Source organism: Trachinotus anak, unplaced genomic scaffold, assembly GCF_046630095.1.
Source record: "Trachinotus anak isolate AG129_WGS33_773 ecotype Australia unplaced genomic scaffold, CSIRO_AGI_Tana_v1 ptg000011l, whole genome shotgun sequence".
Taxonomy (NCBI): Eukaryota; Metazoa; Chordata; class Actinopteri; order Carangiformes; family Carangidae; genus Trachinotus; species Trachinotus anak.
The window spans coordinates 486755-512312 of record NW_027273862.1 but is presented as its reverse complement, the minus strand read 5'-3'; the positions used below and the strand labels follow the sequence as shown (position 1 = coordinate 512312).

General features: G+C 40.0%; 1 protein-coding gene across 4 annotated transcripts in view; it reads left to right on the top strand.

Moving 5' to 3' along the window:
• arnt2 (aryl-hydrocarbon receptor nuclear translocator 2) overlaps positions 1 to 25558 on the top strand; it is a 66263-nt gene that overhangs the window by 18824 nt on the left and 21881 nt on the right. For all 4 annotated transcript variants that reach the window (XM_071489632.1, XM_071489633.1, XM_071489629.1 and 1 more), the window contains 7 exons: positions 5468 to 5570; positions 11909 to 11974; positions 13776 to 13861; positions 21090 to 21166; positions 21631 to 21765; positions 23567 to 23641; positions 25332 to 25483. In XM_071489632.1, the coding sequence (XP_071345733.1) occupies positions 5468 to 5570; positions 11909 to 11974; positions 13776 to 13861; positions 21090 to 21166; positions 21631 to 21765; positions 23567 to 23641; positions 25332 to 25483 (694 nt within the window). The remainder of the gene's footprint in view (positions 1 to 5467; positions 5571 to 11908; positions 11975 to 13775; positions 13862 to 21089; positions 21167 to 21630; positions 21766 to 23566; positions 23642 to 25331; positions 25484 to 25558) is intronic.

The window sequence follows — 25558 nt, the reverse complement described above, 5'->3', positions numbered from 1 at the left end:
ACAGGATGCAGCCCAAAGTGCTTTGACAAATATAAAAGGAGAAAGGGAGTCAAGACTCTCTATAGACCTTCTTCACGGCAGACATTTTTAGATCTCATACCAGGAAAACCACAGGGCGAAACACATTTTATTAATGATGGTTTAATTCTATCAAGTGTCCCTGTAAACTATATAATGTGCCAGGAAGGACCCTGGAACTAGCTCACTTGAAAGGAATGCAGTTGTATTTAGTTTTAATGTTACACTTGTGCTTTTCCTGCTCAGACAGAATGTTTGCTGTGAGAGAGATCTGCTACTGTCAAAACTACTGTATGGTTTCAGAAAGTAAACTCTAAGGTAGTTGGTGTGAAGTGGTGGAGTGAAATGTGTAACACTGAATAATCATAATCTGTGAACCAGTTGTAGCTTCCTAGTACTTGTAATTCCTTTCATGGTGGCAGCTCGGCTCCTCTGTGGTGCAAAAGCTGTTGAGTTGAAGTGAGTTGCAGAAGCAAAGCAGAATGGTTTTCACATGGTTTGACATTCATCAAAGAGTTTTTGGTGTCATCACCCATTGTAACAGATGTTCATTCACACTGATTTGAACAGATTCGCTTGTGATGTGACCCTCCACCTTTTTTAATGCTTAAAGAGTCTACTTTTTTCCCTCTCTGGAGCACATAGTGAAGCTGATTAAACCACACAAAGCCTCTTCTGTCTTTATGTTGTGAACTTGAAGACGGTTGGAATGTTCAGTCTTTGTTGAAAGTGTTTTACAGAGGTGCTGAGGACAGATAATAGTTGGAGCTTTCATTTCTTTATGTCTCTTTTAAGTTGCATTGTCAGTGTTATTTGCCAGTAATCAGACAATCAACTCTCCTGTAGCCATTCATTCATATACACATACTTGCCCTGTTTTGAAAATTTCTGAAACTGCATTTTAGAAAGTTGAAGATCCAGTGTTTTTGAAGGGGTTTTTGGAGTCAGGATATCTCAGCCAGGGTAAGGTCATACCAGATTATAAACGTAGTCTTCTTATCAAGTGACTTCTCCTCTGTGTTTAATCTCCTTCTCTATACATTGTATCTTTAATGTTACATGGTAATTTTAGATGCACCAGGTTATCGTGTTAAATGGCACTGAGTTGGAGAGTGAGATTTCAAATGCAAAACTTTGAGACATGCTCATTGTGCTCACTAGAGGGCAACACTGTTTCATTAAACTCTTCCTCTCCATGGTACTCTGGAGGCTCCACAGTATCTCAGTGGAGTTTGTATTTGTCTGTCAGTCTGTCCATCTGACACCAAAGGCCCTTTGAACCTCACTGAATACCCAGCAGGTCCATGAAATCAACATAACACAGTAATCTCCATGTAGAGCTGTGACAGATAAAAACACACTCTTGAGCATGCACCCATACACAAGCCCTTGATGAAGCCTTTGAAGTCCCAGCACTTCTCAGAGTTAGGTTACATTCAGTGGAACCAAAGCAGTATGTTGTGGAGACTCTGTCTGCTTCTTCTGCTGTTCACTGTTTGAACTTTGTTGGTTGCCTGTTGTGGGACTGCGTGTTTTTCCAGCTTTCTGGTGTGGAAGAACTGAACAACATCAATGAGCAACAAATGGAACAACTGATTGTTTCCTGCATAGCAGTTGTTGCTGTCTGTAATTCACTCTGGGGAAAATAAGTGATTTACTGTTTTGGAATATTTCTGATGGCACGAATGGTGTGGTGATCTTTGCATACCTTAGCCAGTATTTGATATTTGTTTTTAATATCTGTAGGACTCAGATAGGTCCCATTCAAAGTTCAGTGGGAAAAGTCTGTGAAGTACAGTTTTGATTACATTATTTTGGTGACTTAGCAGCTCTTTCAGCAAGTTTGGCTGGCTTGAAAGCAGGTTAGTAGATACTAAAATGTCATCACACCAAACCACTGACAGATAGAGAGAGAGGTGGTCAAGAGCGGGAGCACTGATGGACTGATGTACAGCGGTTAGTGTGGTTCTGTGTCTCATCAGTGAAGTGTTTGAAGTCACACAGCAGGCTTGAGTTTCTCCTTACAGTAGGTTCCATTAACCTGCTTAGTGTGCAAGTTGAAATTGTGAACTTAAAAATGAGTCATGGAAACACATGAATTTTGAAAAAACTCTCAAATGTCATAAAACAATTTACACGCTTGCATGAGTTGTTTTTCAGTCACAGCAATATTTTGCAAAACTGAAATGGAAGTTGTGGCACCTGCCATATCAAGCCCCAGGGAGCCAGTTCCAACCGAGGGGGAGACTGCTGGAAATCTGTCATCTCGAGAGAAACACAGCTTTATTCACATAACATAACTTAGTTGAAACAAAGACCATTTCGCAATTATTTTTTGCCAACTTATCTAAATAAATTGCTTCTTTTTTGCAATGGAAACCTGGCTTGTGAGAAGGAAGGTGACAGCTGTCTCATGAATGGGTCCAATGCAGGCCCAAACCGGGTTGGGTCTGAAAACGGTGCAGCACTTCGGGTCTCAGATGTGCGGAGAAGTCAGGGGTCTGGCCACAGGTGCACCACCAGTCTCCTGCAGGTGTGTTTGGGGTGCTCAGAGACAGGGTTAATAGGGTAACGTCAGTGTCAGCTGTTGCCCACAGTCTTCCCTCTCAACTTTTTTTGTTGTATTTCTTCTTATAATACTCATACGTGTTTGACTGTGTGAATCCCTCACATCTCACAGTTACCTCTGGTGCTTCAGACATACTCACTGTATTGATCAGCCTCGGTCCCAGACATTGCAAATTTCTCAAAGAACTTCAGTTCAAAGTCTGGCATTGTAAGATGAACACAGCAAGCTAGTGAAGCAGTATAAACAAAACCTTGTTCCTCACCTTTGTCTTGGCCTCTGTCTTACAGGTATCACTTTTCAGGGGCCAGAAATGATCAGAGTTATTCATCGGTGGAGCTGTTTCTAAATTAATATTCTTCATAATGAGGAAACATGTTCAAGTGCAACACTTGAATCTGCAGTAAAATTCATTTATTGTAAGTTTTGCTATTGCTATATAGCCAACATTAGCATTAACAGCTTTTCCCTTACCATTCTTACAAAGAATTTCAGCCATTGTTGTATTTACAAGAAAAGAGGTTATACGTCCTCTGAACATCGTTACTTTTTCAGGATAGCCAGTGACTCAGTATCAGAAAGTGACAAGATGGTCTGGCCAGACTAGAGCAAGCTGGTTAGCATACTAACTTCAATAGAAACAAAGAAGTGACAGAAATAGAAACAAAACAAGAGGGTTTCTTTCTACCACTGGAGACAGCAGAATCATTTTGAACACACAACGTTTCTTCTAGACTGTTAAAAGCTGTTAATGCTAACGTCGGCTATGTGGCAGTAGAAAATCTTAAAAATAACTCCTTTAAAGTGAACTCACCAAAAAATATCACTCCTAATAGTGATGCCAGGCTTTGGACTGAGGAGGTTTTTTTCAGGTTAGTTTTAAATCTTGGAGCAGAGATTTGATGTACATGATGGATGTGACTCAGTTATTCTTGACCTCACTCTGCGCCTGTTTGGTGTTTTCTCATGTGAAACTGATCATCACTTTGGCATTGCGAAAATCTTGACTTTCCCAAAATCCTGTAGAACTGTGCCAGTGGGAGCTGCTGATGGAGACTTCAGAGAGCATCATCATTGCATTTCAGAAAGTTCTGCCGTACTTCCTCTTGGACTCCTTCCACATAAACAGATAACATAAACATGAGTGTTGCTGACAGACAGACTGCTAAAGTTACACTGCTGGACAGCTGGCTGAGTGTTTGAGTTTCCCCATTGACTGTTTCTGTGTCAAAATCAACTGGCACAAACAGTTTTTACGTCACTGGGGATGTTTATAGGCAGTGTTGCCAACTTAGCACCTTTATTGCTAGATTTACTGTTGTTGTTGCTGCTACACTGAATTTTCAGACCCCTTTAACAACTTATTTTTTCAAGTGACTTTTTGGACAAACAAGCAAATGAGAAAAACACCCAGCATACATATATCTATGCAATAAAATAGCTTCAGTGAAAAGAGTAGAATGTGCTTGTTGTTGATGATGTAATCTGGTCTGGTCTTATGTGTTTACCATGGTCAATAGCCTTCTTTTCTCTAGCTGAATCTGCTTCATTACAGTTGTCTATTTGCATGCAAAGTTCCCTTCAGCTTCATATTTGTGAGATGCTGAGAATTCCTTTTCCATCTGGAAAGGATCATTCCTGTTTTACTGATGATGGAGACTGATTGTGCAGGTTATAGCACCAAAGCCAAGCTGCTCACCTTTTTTTGTTCTCCATCCTGCACAAACTCAACCTCAACATAGGTTGATTAGGGTCAAGGCAAGGGACACAAAGATGCTCAGGGATCCTTATAGAGGGTCTGCTGGGTTTTGCCTTGCTTAGGCAAAATGAGAAAGAGTTTAGCTCTGCTGAAATTCACATGAAGTCCCAGTTACACAATGATTGAGGATTGTTGTGAATTAAGTTTCACTTTTACCACCTTCATAAAACAATATTGACAGTTTTAAGGCTCATTCTGAACTGTCTGTTGTTGAGACCTCAGTAGCTTTTCTCTGGCAGCTGCAGATATCAGCTGTTTCTTTGGGCCTTAACAGGAATTTCTCTTTTCATCTCTGTTTCAATGCCAGTAAATATGAGGAAATTACTGTGCACTTACATCACACAAAAGGCAGTTTTGATGTTAGTCACAGTCTAATAAATGGTGTCCATCAGGGCCTTTTATTTAAAGTTCATCCAAACACTGCTTGATGTGATATCATATCATAGAATAATACTGATATGTGAAGGAACACATGACCCTGGAATGAAATGTTTTATTTCATTTAATTTCTTTGGTTATAGCTGAAAATGCTCGTATTGTTTAGACTGATGTGACTTTGTTCTTCCTGCTGACTAGAGTGTCACTCTTAGCTGTGCGAGAAGTTAATACCACACATTTGCTCCAGTTGTGATCATAAATAATTAAACACCTAGATAAACTAATAAGTAGCTGTTATGTATGTTGTGTTGTTCTTTATTATAAGACTAAGGAGATCCAGAGCTCTGTGTGCACTTTCTTTACACCTCATGTTTCTAATGATTTCCAACTGCCTCATCATATCAGGTGCTGACAGACTCACACAATAATGATCAGACAATCTGACAATACAGGGCACAGGACAAAAGCAAAGGTGTAACACTACACAGCTTTAGTCTTGTCTCTTGCTGGACCTGACAGTGTTTTCTCCTCATTTCATCCAGAGATGATCATAGATTGACTTTTTCCTCTCAGTTTAGTGAACACATGCAACACAATTTCCTCCCTCTTCAGTTTTGCTAATAAGAACAAAGGTTATAAATAGTAAAAAGTAACAGGCTGTTTGTTGTGAATGAGTGTTTATTGGTCTACATGATGATGTTGTCTGTGCCTTGTTCTAATCTGAGCTACTGTTTGTATGTTAACAGGACGGATCCTGGACCTGAAGACGGGAACAGTGAAGAAGGAGGGACAGCAGTCCTCCATGAGAATGTGCATGGGCTCCCGGCGCTCCTTCATCTGCCGCATGAGGTGTGTGTGACACTGTAACTAAGTGTGTCTGTTTTTATTTCTGCATGTTGACTTTGTGTTTATATTTTTTTAACAGACCCATGCTCTTGAGCAGTTCATCCAGTCCTGAGCTGTCTCCAGTCATGTCACATTATCTTGTGTTTTTGAGCATGAGGCAGTAGATTTACAAAACACTTCAAAATGTTACAGTGCTGTGTTTAAGTAATTTAATCTTAAAATGCCTTTTTTACACAAGAAATCCTGAACTTTTTGGGTCCCCAGTCACACATTTAATTATAGTAGTGTTACACTAGTTTTAATTTCAGACAGATGTTGTTTGTGAAACTGGTTTAATTTGTCTTGGTAAGCATTACAATTCCTTCAAATCCATGTGTCTTCGTAAATCTTGCAGAAATTATCAGTATACTCTAGAGATGTAATTTTTCAGTGTTAATTATGAATCATTGTGTCAGTAATAGATTTAGATAATGACTCAGTGAAATTAATTAGATAGGGGTAAACTGAATATTGTTGAAAACAAATGGAGCCTCAAACATAAGGTCACCTCTGCTCTGTAACTGTACATGGGAATTAATTGCCATGCAAGGAAGTGGAAATGGTACACAGTGGTTTACAGCAGGGGTTCATGTAATGTGACAGGCAGTCAACAGTATGTAGCTCAGAAAGTGACAGCCATTAGACATTCACAAAGACAGCAATGACACTTTTCTTTCTTTTAGCTACTGCCTACACGGAACATTGAAGAGTCCTGCTGAGCTGTTTCTCATTACCCCCACAGACGCTTCTACAACAGTGTTTCATATGTGATTGATTGTGCTGTTCAGGCTATTATTCATGCAATTAATCATCATGTGCAGGCATACGCAGGGTGATTCACAGGCAGAGGAGGAAACTAAATGGAAGATACCAACAGAGGTGAAAAGTAGGGTTGAACAATAGAATTGAAAATGAAATTACAATATTAATAAGAATATATTAGTGATAACAAAATGACAAATTTAGCAACGTCAAGATTGACTTCCCTGGGCCCCATTACATGATGTCACGATCATGATGTCCTTTAATATTGGATATCTGCTGATAATGAGCCCAATCCAGTACAATAGTTCATTTAAATGTTGATTAAAACAATGAAATACCAGAACTGACACAACTTATTTTTCAGCAGCTGCTTCAATACTGGACATCCTTGTTCAGAAATATTAAGTTTATAAGCTTAATTTATTGATTTGATAATGATCAAAGATAAACTGAGAGAATAAGACTCCTGCAATTGACATGAAATGACCTGTTATGGAGAGAAAACCTGTCACTATTGGAGTTCTGGGAACTACAAAAACACAGACGACACTGTCATGGTGGCGCAATAAGCAGTGCAAGCATTATCGTCCTGACCTCTGAAATAGGTTTGCCTGTCTGTGTTGTATTTTGTGCCAAATGGAGGAAGAATGGTGCAGGTGGGAGGAGAGGCATGAACAGGTGGTAAGGTTCGTTTAAATGAGGCAAAGTAAATTGTTGGTAATTGGTGGAACTGGGTCTTACATCATGTCTACACAGGAGGTGTTGCATGAGTAGCATATTAGCAGAGCAGCACCAGCAGCCCCAGTACTCCTGCCATGTCTACACAGGATGTGTTCAGGCACAGTGCTGAGTTATAGGTCACCCCCTGTTTTGGAGTCCAACATGCTATCACTGTAGTTGCAGATCTAGAACAGCTGAACATAGACTTATAAAAAACACTCAGGGTTGCATTTACAAGAGTGTTGTGCAAATAAATCTCAACCTTATGATGCCCGTGTAGGTAGGTTGGTTGTTGAGAATAGGTCTGTATCTGTTCCAGTGGACGCACATGAGGCAGATGACTGAAATGTTTTGAGCTGAAAATAGAAGTCTTAGAATCACATTTGTTTCTGGTTCAGCTTCACTTTGCTGCCAGTCTAGTGATATTATCAACAAGAAGAAACTCAATACTTGGAGCAAATGCACAGAAATGATGGAATAATGCTTAAGGTGTAAATAGACCATTTCAATTAATCTCTGTCCAACCAGTAGATTCAATGTTTAATGTGGTTGAAGCAGGGATGCTTTCAGTCCCTGTGACTGACACGGGCTGTGATGTGACTAGCTGTTTATTCCCCTTAAACCGAAATAGCAGGTGCTACATAAACTGAAATAACAGATGCACTTTCAGACGCCCACATACTACATGCTCCTAAGACATAGCACTTTGCATTGTTGATATCCTTGCCCAATTAAAATAGGGCCCTTAGTCCAGTTGTACATTGATGTTACAAATTGGTGGCACCTCTCTCCTAAAGGATCTTTGGCTGATTAAAGACATTGGCTTGCAGAGAGCATGAGATGTTTTAGTTTGGCTTGGTATCAAGATATTGATTGAATTACTGTTCATTAGCTGCAGGTGACATTTGTAATTTTAACTGGTAAAAGTCATGGTCTGTGTACCTTAGAGTACACTTACATATCGGACCTCACGGATAAATAACAGCGCTGTCCAAATAAATACTACACATGAACTAAGAAGCATCAACGAATCACAACTTTCCAGTCATGACTTTCACAATAAAATCAGAGTGGAAACAGAATGCAGATTGTGATTCAGATCTTGGATTACGATTCTACTCAAAAAGATTGTCGCCCACCCCTACATGGTATTGATTCATAAACAGTATCTTATCAAATCTGTCCACAAGATACTCTGTCCCCACAGTGGAGTGCTTACTAACATTCAATCAAAACATTCAGTAGTCAAGAACACTTTTGATATTTTTGTTGAAATGGAGAAATCAAACTAAATTATTCTAAACTTCACATCTCAAAAAGTTGAAACTTCACAGCACTTTATTTCACGTGTACATAGATTTGCAACACAAGCTCATCTTTTTTAGCAGCTTCTGATTATGTGCGGAGGCGGCTTTTGAGTTGAACTAAAAAAGTAAAGGATGCCAACCACTGAAAAACAGTACATTTCTCAGATCTCAGCTGATAGAACTGCTCCAGACCGGCACCTTGATTAAGCCTGCTCATATCTGTTTGGTAGATTACATCTGTGTATTGCGCATCAATGCCCAACAACAAAACCAATGTGATTAAATACTGTCGACCAGATGAGATGAATACATGTCAACATGGCACTCATCACATCACCCAGCTGGGCGGCTCTAGCACTCAGTGCTTCCTCATGTTTAATACAGCACAATTTCATGACCTGTGCTCCGGACTTTTAACTTTCCTGCACACAGGGGATGCTGTTCACCTGTCATCTGTCACAGCTGGATGGCCATCAATTGTAACCCCACACAATTCTGCCCATGAGAGATTTACTTCATTCATGACATCTCTGACCTTTCCTGTTGTCTTGTCTGTGAGGCTTTTTAGATCAAGGAGCTCTTTTGAAATGGAAAAATTGTTATCAAGTCCTCACAAAACAAAAAGTAACAGTGCTGTCACTATATTCAATTGAAAATGAGTCAAATGCACATGCTTTGCCTGAAGCTTGGTCCCCCTGATTTCTTGCCAAATTTCAGCAAGGCATCCATGTTCCTTGCAAGACTGACATTGTTAACTTCTTGCTGGGCAGATTACAGCAATTCTTTAGTGAAACACTCCTTTAGTAAGTCACTGTCTCCAGTGGGTAGTTCTCATTTTGTCTGGGATCTCTCCTTTGGTACAGAAAAAGGGCACAGACAGTCTACACATTTTGATCATATCATGCAATCTTCCTCTGCAAATGGAGTTTTCTTAGTTGTCCTGAAATTGCAGTTCAAATTTCAATTTTTCTGAGTACTTAATTTTTTTTTTTTAATTGTTCATCTCGACATTGCTTCACTTTTAAAGTTGATAGGGCTGACTTGATCACAAACAGCTGCTTTCACCACATTCAGACAGGGGAAAAAAAGCAGCCCTCTCATTCATTAGAATGGAGCCAGCACGGTGGTCCGGTGGGGATGACAATGCATGGTGCTCTAGCAAAACAACGTGGGGTTAGCCAGAAAACAGAAAAGTTAAGTAACTGTTAAAAATAGTAATCTGATAATTTTCCAGATCCTGTCTGTGAGGATTAAGAAACTGTTGTGTCTCTGTGTTTGATAAGCATTTAAATGTCACAGTCAGTCACTCCAACTGGACGTCCTGGATCATGGCTCTAATTACACATTCAGCACACACAGACCAACATGAGCCATGGTGAGGGTGAGTCCAGTATGCACTCTCTTTTAGCTCTGTCTTTGGTCTCTATCATCTCCTAAGGGAAACATCTGGCTGTTAAGCTGCTTAATGCATTTGTCCATCAGGTAGTTGTTAATGATGTCTGCTGTTTGGTGCGGAGCAGATGTCTTTTTTTCATTGAAAAAACAAGAACTAGAATTGATAGAGTTCAAATGTGCTTGACATCAGAACTGTTGCTCTGTAACAGTGGCTTTTAACCTGGACCTGGGCGATGTATGACGATAACATGACTGCTGTTTGAATTGAGATGTTCATGGGGCCATAACACATTTCACACTACATGAACCTCCAGCCATATGCTTTCTGTCCTAACATAATAATATTAATAGTTTTGCTCCTCAGAGGTTGTTGGTTAAATGACTGATGTCTCCATACACTCATTAATTAGACTTAGCAAGCTTGCTATGGTTATTGTAATAATTGTTTCCATATGTTGGACATCACTCCATCTCCATTCCATAGCTTCTGACCCTTTACAAACCCGGTTTCCTGCTAAATCTTCTTTGTTTCCTTGTGCTCTATGTCACAATATCATGCAGTTTGCCCCACAACCCTGATTACTCATTTGCTACAAGCTACATTAAAGCAGTTTTGAATGTTTCAAGTGCTTATAAAAGCTCATATTTGGTTTAACAGAGTAACACACCTTTTCCACTTTCTTTCGGACACACCATGGTTTCATTCACACCAGAGTGTGTAGAAGCATCAAGAGCTGCTGTAGCCTTGTTTTGTCTGGATCTGTCACAAAGGCCTGCAAGACACACAAGAGCCAATCTGTGTAATGTTGTTAAGAATTTGTTGGACTGGCATGTCCTTTTGTTCTGTTGCTATTCCAGGCCCTGAATAATTCAAACAACATGCTGCTGGCACATTCTGAAAGAGACTGAAGGCAAGTGGTGAAACGCAACCACTTCTGTGACACATACATAAAGACTGGCCGAGGGGAACACAGCATGATCAGGAGGATAACATTTCAGGGAAGCCATTATTAGATCCAGGCAGGCTTATGTAATGTTCAGACACAAGACTGGCCCTTCCACAGAAAAACACCACAGGCCTCAAGGAAACACAGCTCGAGGCAGTAACTGCCTTCAGTGTTCAAACTCTATTATTTGGTGTTGTAACTGTCTCTACTACTATACAAACCTACTCAACAAGCACTTTATTAGGAGCACAACGCTGACACTGGGTAGGAACTGTCTTTGCTCTCAAGCAGCCTCAGGTCTTCATGTCACTGATTCAACAAGATGTTGGAAACTTTCCTCTGAGAGTCTGTTCCATGTTGACATAACTGCATCCAATCATTCATGCAGATTTGGCAGCTGCACATTCAAGAGTGTTCTACTGGATTCAGGTCTGGAGACTGAGTAGGCCACTGAGGTTCACTGAGCTCAGTGTCATGTTGATGAGACCTCTTTGAGACAACTTTTGCTTTGTGACATGGAGCATTATCCTGCTGGAGGTAGACATTGGAAAATGCTAAACTGTGGCCATGATGAATATGGTCAGGAACAGTACTCAAACTGTAATATTCAAATCATGTTTGATTTAAGGCTCAAAGTGTGTTAAGAAAACATTCCCTACATGATAACACCACCACCAGCCTGGACTGTTGACACGTGGTTTCAAGAACCAGCCCGATTTCTATGTGGTGTTTTGACATTAACAAAACAATATCACACTATATTTGGGATCCTAGTTTAATTCATGTAAACTGCAACACCATCAGAGAACAGGGCAGCCGCCACTGGCATCGACATTGCAGTGTGTGTTTCTTGGATTGGGTGGGAAAATTGTAGTAATGTAACAGAAAACAAAGTTGCTGCACAAAGAAAAGGAAATGGAAAGACTGTCCCTTTCATACAAATGGAACCAATAAGATCTGCTGACAATTTTAAGAAAGTGCAACAGTGCAAAATTTGGCAAACTTCTCAATGAAGTGGGGCTCATCTGACAGTACATGGAGGATATTGTTTGTCAAGCAGTTGTACAGTATGTGAACTGCCTCCTACTGTGATTAGCAGACACTGGCTGGGATCATGTACCACTAAGTGTAATGTATGCTGTTGTCTCTGTTTTGTATTTGTGTGCAGGTGCGGCAGTGCTCCTCTGGATCACATCTCCCTAAACCGTCTATCTAACATGAGGAAGAGATACAGGTACAGCAGCTTCCTTATCTAACCGCAGTTGAGATCCACTATAGTGTCTTTCTGCCTCATCCTACCTGTATGTCTCCTATTCACCTCATGGCATTTTATCCTCCTGCATCCTCCTTATCCCCCTCCTCCTTAATTATTAACTGTGCTCATGGCAAATAAGCTTTACAGTGAGCAGGAATTGCTTTGATGCTTTTTCTGCCCTGGGTTTGGCCTCTCAGGTAGCAACTGGCTGCACTAATCATCTTATTTGTGCAGGTTTTAGGACCATATGCAACTTGACAGGAATATCTACACAAACTATTAAGGATTTGAAAAATATGTGTGGAAAGTAAATCATTCAATGTGCCTACAGATAGACATACGGTCTGATGATGTTGTGGAGAGGATGGTTGGTATTGTCCAAGATGTTCTGTGTCTTACAGTACATGCTTCTCGCCACAACAGTCCTCAGTAAGTCCAGACTCCTGCTAAGCACAGACTCAGCCTTTTAACCAGCTGGTCCAGTCTTCTTGTGTTCTGGTCTGACCTGCTGCTGCCCCAGCAGACCACAGTAGAGAAGAGGACACTCTCCACCACTGACTGATAAAACATGTGCAGCATTTCACTGCAGACGTCGAAGGACCTGAGCTTCCTGAGGAAAAAGAGCCGACTCTGTCCCTTCCCGTAGATGGCATCTGTGTTCAGGGACCAGTCCAGTTTACTGTCCAGGTGCACACCTGGGTATTTATAAGTGTTTATAGGTGTGCACCACCTCAGTGTCCTTCCCTTGAACACTGACTGGTTGAGGTATGGGTCTAGACCTGAGAAAGTCGACGACCATCTCCCTGGTCTTGAAGGTGTGTGTTCAGAAGGAGGCAGTTTGTGTACGACCCCACTGTATGTACAGGGATAATCCGAACCCTAACCCTAACCATTTTGGAACGAAACTTCATAAAAGCCCCAGATGTCGTTCGTTATATTAATTCTTTTGTACCTTGAAACATAACATGTCCAACACAAATTAATGTAATGTCTTCAGCAGTACAGGGTTAAACACACAGAGCGTTATTTAATTATTGCACTGTTATGTACAAAGACAATGAAATCAGTTTAATAAACCACAAAACTCTGTGAGACCATTTGGTTTTGTACAGATGACTCTTGTCATGTTGGATCAGCTTTTGCAATGAGATCCATGAATTGAATATTATGTTCAATAACTTTCTCATTTTTCATTGTAGCCACCAACTTTTCATTCATCCCTCCCCTCTAACATTATGTACTCAACGTCCCGTTTTTAAAGAAAAATCATGTAATATGGCCAAATACACGGCTATATCAACATTTGGATGCACGATTACAGAAAAAGTTAGAGCTGTCAGGAAGTTATCTTTTTAACTTTGCTGCCTAGGCTTTAGACACACATACATACACACCAAGTTACTCTTCCAAGTGACAGCCACTTATATCTCCGTTCAATGCTGCTCTTCTTCCACATCTATCCAAATTCATGGTATAGTTTTTCTGATTTATGTATTATTTTTGTTTCTGTCGACAGACAACAACTGCTAGTATATTACAAAATTGATGTATTATCCAGCAGTCATTCGAAAACTGCTGAGCTGTGTTGATAAAATCATTTTTTCATTACCGTGACCTTGTATGAACATATAATCCAGTGATACTGACAGCAGCTCTCTGCTCTGTCTCCCTCTGCTACATTAACATTTCAAATTCATTCATTCATTTCTTTTAAGCCCTTCCACAGCTGAATCTGAGTACCTAACATGCTGCTGTGTCTGTGTCTGTGTTTGATCAATAGGAATGGCCTTGGACCCTCAAAAGAAGGAGAAGCTCAGTACTCTGTGGTGCATTGCACTGGCTACATCAAAGCCTGGCCCCCTGCAGGTTTGTACACATCCTTAACTTGATGCTCTTGTCTCTATCCCTGCTTAACCCAAACTTCACCTCACTGCATGAGTCCCAGAGCAAGTGTGGTGGGCTGGTCTAACCTAAAGCAGCTGTGGGATCTGCGTAGCTCTGCATCAGAACCACACAAGCTGTTCAATCACAACAGGTTCTGCTAAACCCCATCTAGGGTGTGTGAGTGGAGCGGCATGTTTCAGAGTGGCTGTAAAATGATAATGATGAAGTATTATTTTGCTCCTTTACCATGGACAGCAGCTGTGGTCAGAATACAGATACAGTGCATTCCAATACCAACACTGTTTTACTGTGATAAAAAGATAAGCGGTAAAAAGATATTTCTTAAACCTCACCTGAACCCAGTCCAACCACTCTGCAGACAGACATCTAAACCTAAATGGTTTGCAATCTCCCAACTGAAGCCCTGGACAAAACAGCAAGTTTCCAGTTTATTTTAACTTGATTTTCACTCCTTAATTACTTTTTTTGCTGTTATGCGGTTGAATGAATCTAACTCTAACAAATTCAAGTGAAGTCAATTTGTGTGGAATCTCCTTGAAGACCTTGAAGACTAACCACAAATCATGTAAAAAGATTTAAACTAACAGTAAACTGATCCCACTAACAAGTATTGTGTGTATTCATAGTAGGGTTGTGAACGATAAGCCGATGCAACTGGATATTCGGTTCAACAAATGAGAGATACGGCTGCATCTGTAGCAGCCTCCTCAATCGATATGAGTTATCAATGAATTCCTAGATGAATCGGTTATAGAGTCATGGATCGGGTATCGTGAGACTTTGAATCGGTTGGCGGCATTACACACGTGCCAGGTCTCTAAAACAACACGAGAGCTGAGGCTGCCCGCGAAACGCCGTAGCTGCCTAGCTGGTATTAGCATGAGTGATAAACAAGGGACGACACGGAAAATGAAGGAGGTGGAGAACGAAAGCATCACCTTGATTGAAGGTGATAATGCACCGAGAAAGATTTTCAACGCATCGGGGAAACAAAAATCCAAGGTGTGGACCGTTTTTGGGTTTTATAAGAAGGAAGGGAAGCTCGAACAAAGTTTGTTGTTACTATTCTGTGCTACTTTTACCTCTGGAGTTCCCATCCAACGATTCAGCCAGACTTTTTTTTGGTCCATGTCTAAAAATAAATACATTGACATGTGATTTTGTTGTTCTGTTTTTTTTTTTTTTGCCAGTGCCAGTCTTTTACATATTTAAAAAGAAACTATTGTACTGTCACTTTCATAGACTTGGCTTCTTTATTATATAAAATATCTACAACAAATATTAACCATAGAATCGAATCGTATCGTTCTTACACTGTATGAAATCGATTCGTATTGAATCGGTCTGTAATAAAAGGAGATCGTTTTTGAATCGAATCATAACCTGTGTATCTAGATGCATATCGAATCGTTTATCACAGAGAGATGTGCAACCCTAATTCATAGCCTGATATATCTCATTCCTCTGTGCCATAGAGCTCCACTGTTGTCCAAGAGCTATAGAAGAAGAACTATAAAAAAAACTGACATTCACACACATGTCATGCTGTGATTGGCCAGCTGTGCAGCAGTGCGAGAGGAGCCAGTCATTGCACAGTCTACCTGGGCAGACTGTCTCAAAATATGCACCATTCCCCCTGCTCTTAGACAACAGGGTCTCCCTCCTCTCTGTCATGACCAGTATTTCACCTTCCAGTGTGCTGTTAGGAACAAGTATTAACACATTTCTCTAAAAAGTCAGGACTCTCCCTCCACCCTACATGTTCCATATGTGCAGGGCCTGACGCCCATGGGGGCAGCTGACGTGGATACTCTTTAAGACACATCACCTGTGGTGGCTAGCAGCACCTGGTTATATAAGCACCACACAAGCATGGCCTCTTTGATCCCTTGAATCTTTCAGTCACACAGTCAGATGTGTGTGTGTATTGATGTTTGAGCTATGAATTTTTTAGCATGTGTGTGACATCAGCGTTGGCCGATTACCTTTTGAGTAGTAGAGTTGGTCTATGGGCTCTCCTTTGGATCGCTGCTAAGCCATTGTCCCACGTGAAATCCAACCTAGTCAGAGGAAATGGCGATGCGTGCATCCCAGCTGATCACTATTCCACCATGGCTGAAGTGTGGCTTGTGTTTATTGAAGCAGCGCCATCTAATGTCTACAGCTGTAGTCGCTCCTGGAACCTGACCTTGGAGGACACGACCACCAGACACAAACCTCTCAGCCCTTATCTTCCTCTGTTAATGGCCCATCACTCTTCATGTTACTCTCATTCACTTCTCTCCATCCTCCGGTCAATAGCCCACCACCTCCCTCACTCACCCTTCTAGCTGAGTGCAAGGTTCTAAAAAGTGTAACGGTAGTAGTCCCTCCACACGTCTATCTTAGTCTCCCTAGGTCAAGGATGCATCTTCTCTCTTATTTACCCCTTTCACCGAGAAGGATAATGAATCAGAAGGTTGGTGGTTTGATCCCTGGCTCCTCTGATCATCATCCCCTGATTGGCTGTTCTATTAGTGTATGGGTGTGATGTATGAATGTGTGAGTAAATGAGTTAATGTGATGCATATTGTTAAGAGCTTTGAGTGGTGGATAAGACTAGAAAAGTGCAAAAGAAGTGCATTCAATTTATTTTTTATGATAGAGAACAGGTGGTTACATGTGTAACCCACGTTCTCTGAGCAAAGAGACTATCTCTCCAGCTGAAAGCCAGTTTGGGTGGTCAGTCCCCGTACATATGGAATACGTAGGGTAAAGAGAGTCTCTCGACTCAGAGAACCAGAGTTACATATTCAACCTTCTGATTTCTGATGTAGCCAGACAGAACATCTTTAGAACTAGTTCTGGGAAACCATAAACCAATCTTAACATCTTCAGTATGATCCAGGGGCTTGGGCTTGAGAGTCCCAGACAAGGTAAAGAAGTCACAAAGTATTAAGAGATGGACAAACACCATTGTTGGTTTTGGTTTTTTCATGACCTTAAGAAAAACTAGAATACATGAAATATTTTTTAAATTTTAGAAGAACTTGTTTTAGAGGTTCCATACTGTATTAAGATTGAGATTAAGATGTATTACACTGAGATTTTGGTTTTAAAACCACAAATTTTATGGATGTCAACACTTCAAATAAAACAGAAAAGTGTAAAATAGGGTACCTTGAAGAAGAATTTCAGAAGAATCTGCTGATTCTTTAACATTACTTTTAACTTTCAGTTGTCGTCTTTTACCTGTTATATACTGTATGCTAATATACGGGAAATCTCAGCCTCACACTGTGTATCAGTATAACAGAAGTATCCAGTGGATCTGAGGCACACCACTTCTGAGAACACAAAGCCTCAGATGCACTCTCTGACACTGTGCAGTGTTTACAGAGACAATGATTGGAATGCACCCCCTCGGTCTCAGACCAGGTGTCTACGTGGCTGATGTGGTAAAGTTGAGTGGTGGAAATGAACCACATGAAGTGAAACACAACTAAATCCCCTCTCAGAACTTTGAGGTCACGCTGGACTATTTCCAGGAATAACACAAACACACACACACACACACACACACACACACATATTTGTACTTCTATCTTTGTGAGGACACTCATTGACATAATGCATTCCCTAGCCCCTTACCCTAACCTTAACCATCACAACTGAGTGCCTAACACTAACCCTGACCCTAACCTTAACCTAAACCTAATTCTAACCATAACTCTAAAACCAAGTCTTAACCCTCAAAATGTGATTTGAAGGTGTCTCAAAAAGTGAGGACCGGCCAAAATGTCCTCACTTTCCCAAAATGTCCTCACTCTGTTAGTAAAATACTTTTTTTGGTCCTTACTATGTAGCAAGTACAAGCACACACACACACACACACAAACACCATATGTATTTTGAAATCATTGACACATGGTTCATTTCCTTACACTAAATACTGCTGTGGAATATTTTGGACACACTGCTGGCAAACAATCATCAGGCGAGACACACGCACGTACACTCATAAATCGCAGATGGATAGCAGAGAGACAGACGTTACATATTCGGCACCAATACAATGGCCGCCGACTGAACTGTGTTAGAGAAGAGGAATGTAGCCACAAGTGAGGACAGAGTCATGGTTTTGTTTTTATGCTGAGAAGAGCTGAGGGAGGCTCATCTATTTCAACCTTGTGAGGAACTCCTGTTTCCAACTGCAGAGGAATTTCAGCAGAATAAAATGCAGAAATTATTTCATATTAAAAAGCACAAGGTCAATCTGGATGTGATCACAAACCTTTTGTACCTTTCTATCTTTGTATCTAATAGACTCTTTTATAGACTGTGGATGTTGCTTGGTATCTCTGAGAGGCATTAGTATATGGGTTTTCAAAAGTCATTGTAACAATGTTAAAATCTGGGTTAAAACAAAAAAAAAACCCCAAAAAAAAACATCATTACAGAATATTAAGGATAACGTTAAAATGCTGTGAAAATCAGGAACTAATACTACTCCTCAGGGTTTTCCATGAGTGCACGTTTATTGTTGAGATGTTGGGTGGTGCTATTGGGCACTGCAGTCGTAAATAAAAGATTCCTTTCTGGTCTGTTTCTGATGTCCTGTTTTGTGTAAGTTGTGTTCTTTGGCCTGAAGAGAAAGCACACGCATGTAATTATGCAAATCCTCTGTAGTAAGGGTAAAAGTTGTTCTACAGAAAGTAGACACAAGGATAGGGACTGTAAATCTTGTCATATTTTGGTTATTGTCCTTTCTATGTAAACATTTTACAGTCAAAGCCAGTTTGGCAGAGTTGTCTTCTGACACTACAGCAATATCAGACCTTCTGGGCCTTGCAGTAAGTTACTACTTTTTTAACACGGTTTGATGGTCATAGTTTCTTCATCTAAAACAACAGCATATACCAGGCACGTAAAGTTCTTTAGTATTGCACTTCAAAAAAGTTGTTGAATTTGTGAGATAAAGCTTTAAAAAAGAATTGAAACTGCAGAAGGTGAGATGTGCTGCCAGTGGATGTATGTGTGAGGTTGGTTTAAAATGAAACTTTTCTCTGGAAGGCTTTTACTTTGAAAGGCAGTAATAGTTTTGAGTTTGCATTACCATGTAATGCAATTGAAAAGGGCTCTGTGGGGTTTTCTTGTTAACAAAGTTATATTCACATTCAGTGTTGCTCACCAAAATTTAGTGTGAGTATCCTTTATCCCTGATCCTATTACAAACATACTGTATAAAGTGAAAATGTCCACTGATCCATCTCCAGATGAAGACAGGTTCATGCAAGATGTATGATGGGATACTTCTCCATCCTAAGTTCATAAGGTTGGCTCCCAAATAACCTTTAATGATCCCAAATTGCAAAAAAAGGTAGATGTTTTTTTTATTGTAAAGCAGGTTAGGTTCTATATTAATACTGTAAAAGTATCAAAGCCTCAGTCCACAGAGAAATGCACACAGCCTGTATGTCATCAAAACTGTTTGAGATACACTACGTTTGATTTAACGTGACTTTATATTTGATTTAGTACTAAGAAGAGAGGAGCAAGTTTGAATATTTGCCTGAATGAAATATGTCAGCAGAGTGGCTGAAAACATTCTTACAGTGTGGAGGCTTGATGGTGAAAACATGACATATAAATCATTGTAAAGGAGCAGTGGCCGTGTCAGCCAGTAGATTACCTCTCACTGCAGCAAAGGTTAAGTAGCAAATGGAGAAATAAGTGTTCACACTTAATGAGAAATGCCTGTTGAGAGGCACTCAGGGCACTTTGTTTCACACCTTTCCTTCTCGCACTCTCTCGATTTTCAATTCAGTTTAATATGCTTTATAGGCATGAAGGTCAGGCGAACAGTACTGTGTGTGTGTGTGTTCCATATGTATAATAGGCTATGTGAAGATACTTATTTGTCACATGCAGTGCTTTCGTTTTAATTATGTGTTTTTTATCAGTTTTCGCAGCTAAGTGTGCTGCATGTCTGTCTTCTAACAGAATCTGTTGCTTTTTCTTGTCATTGAGCTCTGTTAAGTACAGGATTAACAAAGCAAATTTCTTAAAACATTTTGTCACATTTTAAGAGGAATTGCATCTTTGTTTCTACCTCGCCTGTTGTTCAGTGACCACAGACTCTTTCCTCTGTTTTGTAGCCAGGACTTGTGCTGTCCTTTTTCTATAATTAGACTGTGGTCACTGAGTCTGTATCTGGTCAGGATCTGGCTCTGCTTTGTATCTCTGAAAATAAAGAGATACTCTGCCATTTCTTAGTCAGTTATGTTTGTTTTGAATTTTGGTTTGATTCATCCGATGTTCCAGATGGGTGGTATTTTTTGTTAATTTAATAATTTGACTAGTGGCTGGAGAGCAGTACTGGTCTTATTTGATCACTAAGTCTCTGGACCAGCTGACAGCAGGGACTCTTTTGGGGGTTCAGTTGTTGGGTTTGGTGCCTGAAATCTCAGTATGTCTTTGGGGCCCAATTTGAAATCTAACCAAAATTTTAAAAGTGTCTAATGAATGGGTAATGCCCTGCATGCAATGGTTGGTGTTTTTCTTTGGATGTCGAATGTGGACCTGCAGAATTCTGCATGCAGGGCCTCTATGGGAGTGGATGTCAAACTTCATTACCATAAGAGGCTATTGGTTGGATTATACTTTCAAATATTCTAGTCCAAATTCTGATGGGTATGTGTATTTTGCTTTTACTGCCAGACAAAACTGACCTGAGGTGCTGTTTTTAGCCCATATAATCATAAGATTTGGTGCGATCTAGATAGGTCCTAATTTGAACTGACATTTGGTCTGAGATCTGGGCTCCTTTTGGAAGATCAGGATTTTAGATTTGTGAAAGTTGACTGTCATAGCCTAATTCTGACAGTACTGCTCCATGAGGTTCAGGTACTGCTGATGTCCTTGTGAGGGTGACAGCAACACTAGGTCATCAGGATAGAGCAGGACTTTATCTTCCTTACTGTTCCGGGATAAGCCAGGGGTTCAAGTCATTAAAGTGGATGTTAAATAGAGTTGGAGACTGTTGCCCTGAAATACACCTCTCCCTTGAGTAAAGAGATCTTAAGTTTTAGAAAATAATTGCTCAATGAATTCTTCAGTTTCTGATCATTATGTTTTCTTGCGTCTTCTCGCTGTTTCAACATGATTTTATCTCAGGTCTGTGTTTTGTGGCTGTGTCTCATTTTCTCAGGTATGACTATACCAGAAGAAGACACAGAGGCAGGTCAGACTGGAAAATACTGCCTAGTGGCCATCGGAAGACTGCAGGTGTGTATGGGGGCACAGTCAAAAGTGTGTGTGTTTTGTCTGAAGTGAAAATCAGTGCAGGAAAGCTAATATGAAGAGTTAATGTTTTCTCTGTATTTGTTTTCTTTATTTTTGATGGATAAACACTATTATGAACTGGGGAAAAAATAAGAATCATGAATGCTATTCCACTGTTGATTAAACAGAAATGTTTTGTTCTTAATCTCAGTCTGCCACAGTCGGCCTCTGTTAGCTGGCACTGTGCCATTCTTGACAGTCACTGCTCAAACAGATGGAACATTTTCAGTCTGTTCTCTTACAGAGTCTTGGACTGAGTGTGGATAGTTGTGATGCCAGCAGCAAACAGTGTTAACAGTACCTTAGTGTGTCAAACACTGCTGTAGTTGTATTTGTGCTCCAACTCTACATTTCCCTTCTTAAACATTTCTTCATATGCCTGAATGACGTGTCTGTGCCTCTCTCAGGTGACCAGCTCTCCGGTGTCCATGGATCTGAACGGCCTGTCGGTGCCGACAGAGTTCCTGTCACGTCACAACTCGGATGGTGTCATCACTTTTGTCGACCCGCGCTGTATCAACGTCATTGGTTATCAGCCTCAGGTTAGCTGAGAGGATTAAAAGGACTTTGCAATGCCATGAAAGTTCATAATCCTGTTCAAGTTTCATTGCAGATGAAATTTTTCTTTTTAACTGAGCTCTTACTTCTGCTGCAGCCGGTCTTCATTTGAAACAAGCTTACATTAGAATAGATTATACCTTATATTGACAGCTTTCATGGTTTTTACTGTTTCTGTGATTTTTACTTTACAAACTGTTGGCTTTATAAATAGTTCAGACTAGCTCCACCTCCATCATCTACAACAGTAACATGCTGCTGTACACACACTGATGCTTCAGTATTAATCATGTAGTCCTGTCTTATATAATACTAGATCAGTCAGAGGGACCAAACAAGTGCGTACTTTAAATACATTTTGCTGTTAATACTTATGTACTTTTACCTAAGTAGGATTTTTCACACAGGATTTTTACTTGTCATGAAGTATTTTTACGTTGCTATACTAGATTGGTTCTTATATTTAAGTAAGGGATCTGAATGAGATGTGAGCTCCCAGGGTGCAGGTAATTCTCCTCCGCCTTAATGTTTCTTGCCTGTTATTACCTTTTATTAGTGACCAGTTATTTAATTATTAATGGACATCATTTCCATGCAGGATGTTATTTAAGAATTAACAGTTTGATAATGATAGTAATCAGTATTGAATGATCAGACTAGCTCCAAAATATATTAACAAAGATTTTAAAAATTTAAGAAAAGTGTCTGGTTCCCTTACATGGCCACCTGCCAGACCACATTCCAAAGGCTTCCTTTGTGAATTACAAACACTTGTTTTACTCACTTTGACCTATAACCTTAAAATAACTCTCTGCTGGTTTCATGATCTCTTGTTGACGCTCTGTTGCAATACTCCAGTCACGCTATGTTCTCAGATGAACTCCTTATGTTGTGCATGACAAACTCATTCCATGACTTAGCAGAATTTTGCATCATTAGCTATGCACATGAGTGACTGTGCTGACAGTGGAAATAAGCAGAACAAGATGAAAACATTTGCTGCCTATACCGGTACGTTAAACACATTCCTGTGGCCAGTCAGCACGAGTCTCTGAGTACAGCCATTACTTAACAGGATAGAATCACTGAATCAAAAAGTTACACAACTGTTTTTTTTATCATTCATAACTAATACATGTGCATCATGTTAGGAAGGGGTGCTAAAACTGTTCTGTTAAATTCCTCAAGATCCTTTTTTTCTTTTATTGCAACACATTTATCAGACATTTCAAATTATCAACATCATTAATATCTGGCTTTTCATTTATTAGGTCACCTACAGTATAACATCTGCAGTTACCTTTCACCTTTGAAGCAAACATCTGCCGTCAGTGCTTTATCACTTTCTCACCAAAGCTAATGTATTTAATAGCTTGAAGAATGATTCATTTCAAAATCAGAGGAAAATATAGAAATACTGAGTTGGAACTCATAGTGGTTAATTTACCATAAAATGACATTGAGATCTAAAGTCGACAAAACAATGCAGCATCATCTGTTAACAACATCAGTTTGTCACTCTAGTTGCATCTGTGAGTCAGAGGTTATTCAGTGTACAATGTACTATTTCTTCATTTCTTCAATAACATCCTTACTATCAGACAGAACATCTGTTGTTGTCTGCCACTTAATCAAACAGACATTAACATGAAACAAATATTTGGACTTTGTTCTTCTGCTGTAGGATGCTGTATGTAGTAAGATATATGTTTATTTTTTGTGTATTTATTTGATTAAAACAACCTTTTATTCACAAATATGAACTGACTGTTCCCCATCCTGTAGGACCTGCTGGGAAAAGATATTCTGGAGTTCTGCCATCCTGAGGACCAGAGTCACCTTCGAGAAGGTTTCCAACAGGTAGGACTGGACTGTAGCAGATAACTGGACCTAGAGGGGTTTTGGGTTTTTTTTTTTTTTTTTTTTTTTTTTTTGTATGTGTGTCAGATGAAAAGAAAAACAGCATCAATTGAGGGGTTAAAATCCGAGAAATGGGAAAGTTATTTGCTGCACAAACTACTTTTAAATTCTCTAAGTACATAAATGTTAACAAAACCAGGGTTACAAAGTTCTACACTGTAACAAAAAAGAGGAATGCAGGTTTCAGACAAACTTAAACTTTTCATGCTAGGGGCCACATGGAGGAAACAAAATGTCAATGTTTTTATCACTTAATTTTCACTCAGCTGTAAATATCACTCCTAATGGGAACAGTAATGATGGGCCTTTAACTAAAGAATTATCTCCAAGTCAGGTGGAGATTCAGAGTGCATCATGGGGGTGACTGTCTGTTATCTTGGACATCAGTCTCTCAGCAAACCAACATCCATCCAGCATGTTTCAGTCTGCTTTGACCGACTGGAGCTCTGGCAGGGTGATTGATATGGTCACTGATTATACTGTTTGCACATGTCAGCAAGTATTTAGCTAATCAGTTGCCATAGATTCTGATCATACGTTGGTCAGCTCCAATTCTCACATGTCACAGAACTTGTGTATTACTCACAACTTTATTAAGTGATTAAAAGAAGAGTTCACAGACTCTACAGCCAGATCAACTTCTTCTCTTTTGTGTTTCTGTCGGCCAGTTGCTCCTTATTAAGATCACAAAAATATGAAATTGAAATGGGAAATGGGAAGAACCCATTACATTTTGGTCCACTACAAGAGCACTCTCTGATTCCTCTGTGGTGGCCCTCTAGTTAAATTTGAGTATCTTGAGTATTTGATATGCTAGTTACTTTATATAATCTGGATATCTCATTTTTTTAATCTGGTTATCTATTTCATTTGATCTGATTATTTTCAGGCTGGTTGTCTGTTACTTAATCAAAGAAAACTCCAGTTTCTGTCCCATTTATTAGCAAAGCAGCATCATTTTAACTGTATTGTTCATTGCTGAATTATTAGAGGATCATTTTCCTTTCTTCTCCTTCCTCCCCCTCTCTTTGTGTTCTGCCCTCTGTGTGGACTGAAGTTCCCCATATTTGCGATCAGCTGCTCTGGTCACAGTTCATTTCAGAGTCATTTTAGATCCATTTCACACTTGGAGGAGACTGACAGTCAGTAGAGTGATTGGCTCAGGGGGAGATGATCAGGAGCGCAGTATTTGCTAGCAGCCTGCCACAGAGAGCACATCATACAGCAGACACCATGACTGTAACAGCTCAATTCAAAACTTAGAAACCAGAGCTTTTACAATGTGTCCTCAGACAGCTGCTAATTAAACTCTTAAACATCCTCCCTCCTGGTGAAAGTTGTCAAATGGGTTCCCCCTCTGTTCTTGGCTAAGTGAAGACTGCTCTGCTAAAATGATTTAATGTTGACTTGATAACATGGTCATGGCTAATTGAATGTTTCACTCTCCTGATGAGAGTGTTCACTCCCAGATGAACACACTGGAAAACTACAAATCTGAAGAAAATACATTTTGATGAAAAATATATAAAGCTGATATCTCAGTCTCAGCTTCCCTTTTTGTCTCCAGGCCCTGCTGGATAATTAAGACCTGATGGAAACAATGTTAATGAGTGATTTTCTCCCTCTGCAGGTGGTGAAGTTGAAGGGTCAGGTTCTGTCAGTGATGTATCGTTTTCGAATGAAGAACAGGGAGTGGATGTTGATCCGAACAAGCAGCTTCACCTTCCAAAACCCATACTCTGATGAGATAGAGTACATCATCTGCACCAACACCAATGTCAAGTAGGTTTTTCATGCACGTCCACGCCCACACACACATACACACAAAAAAATCAACCCTGCACCAAATGGCAGCCA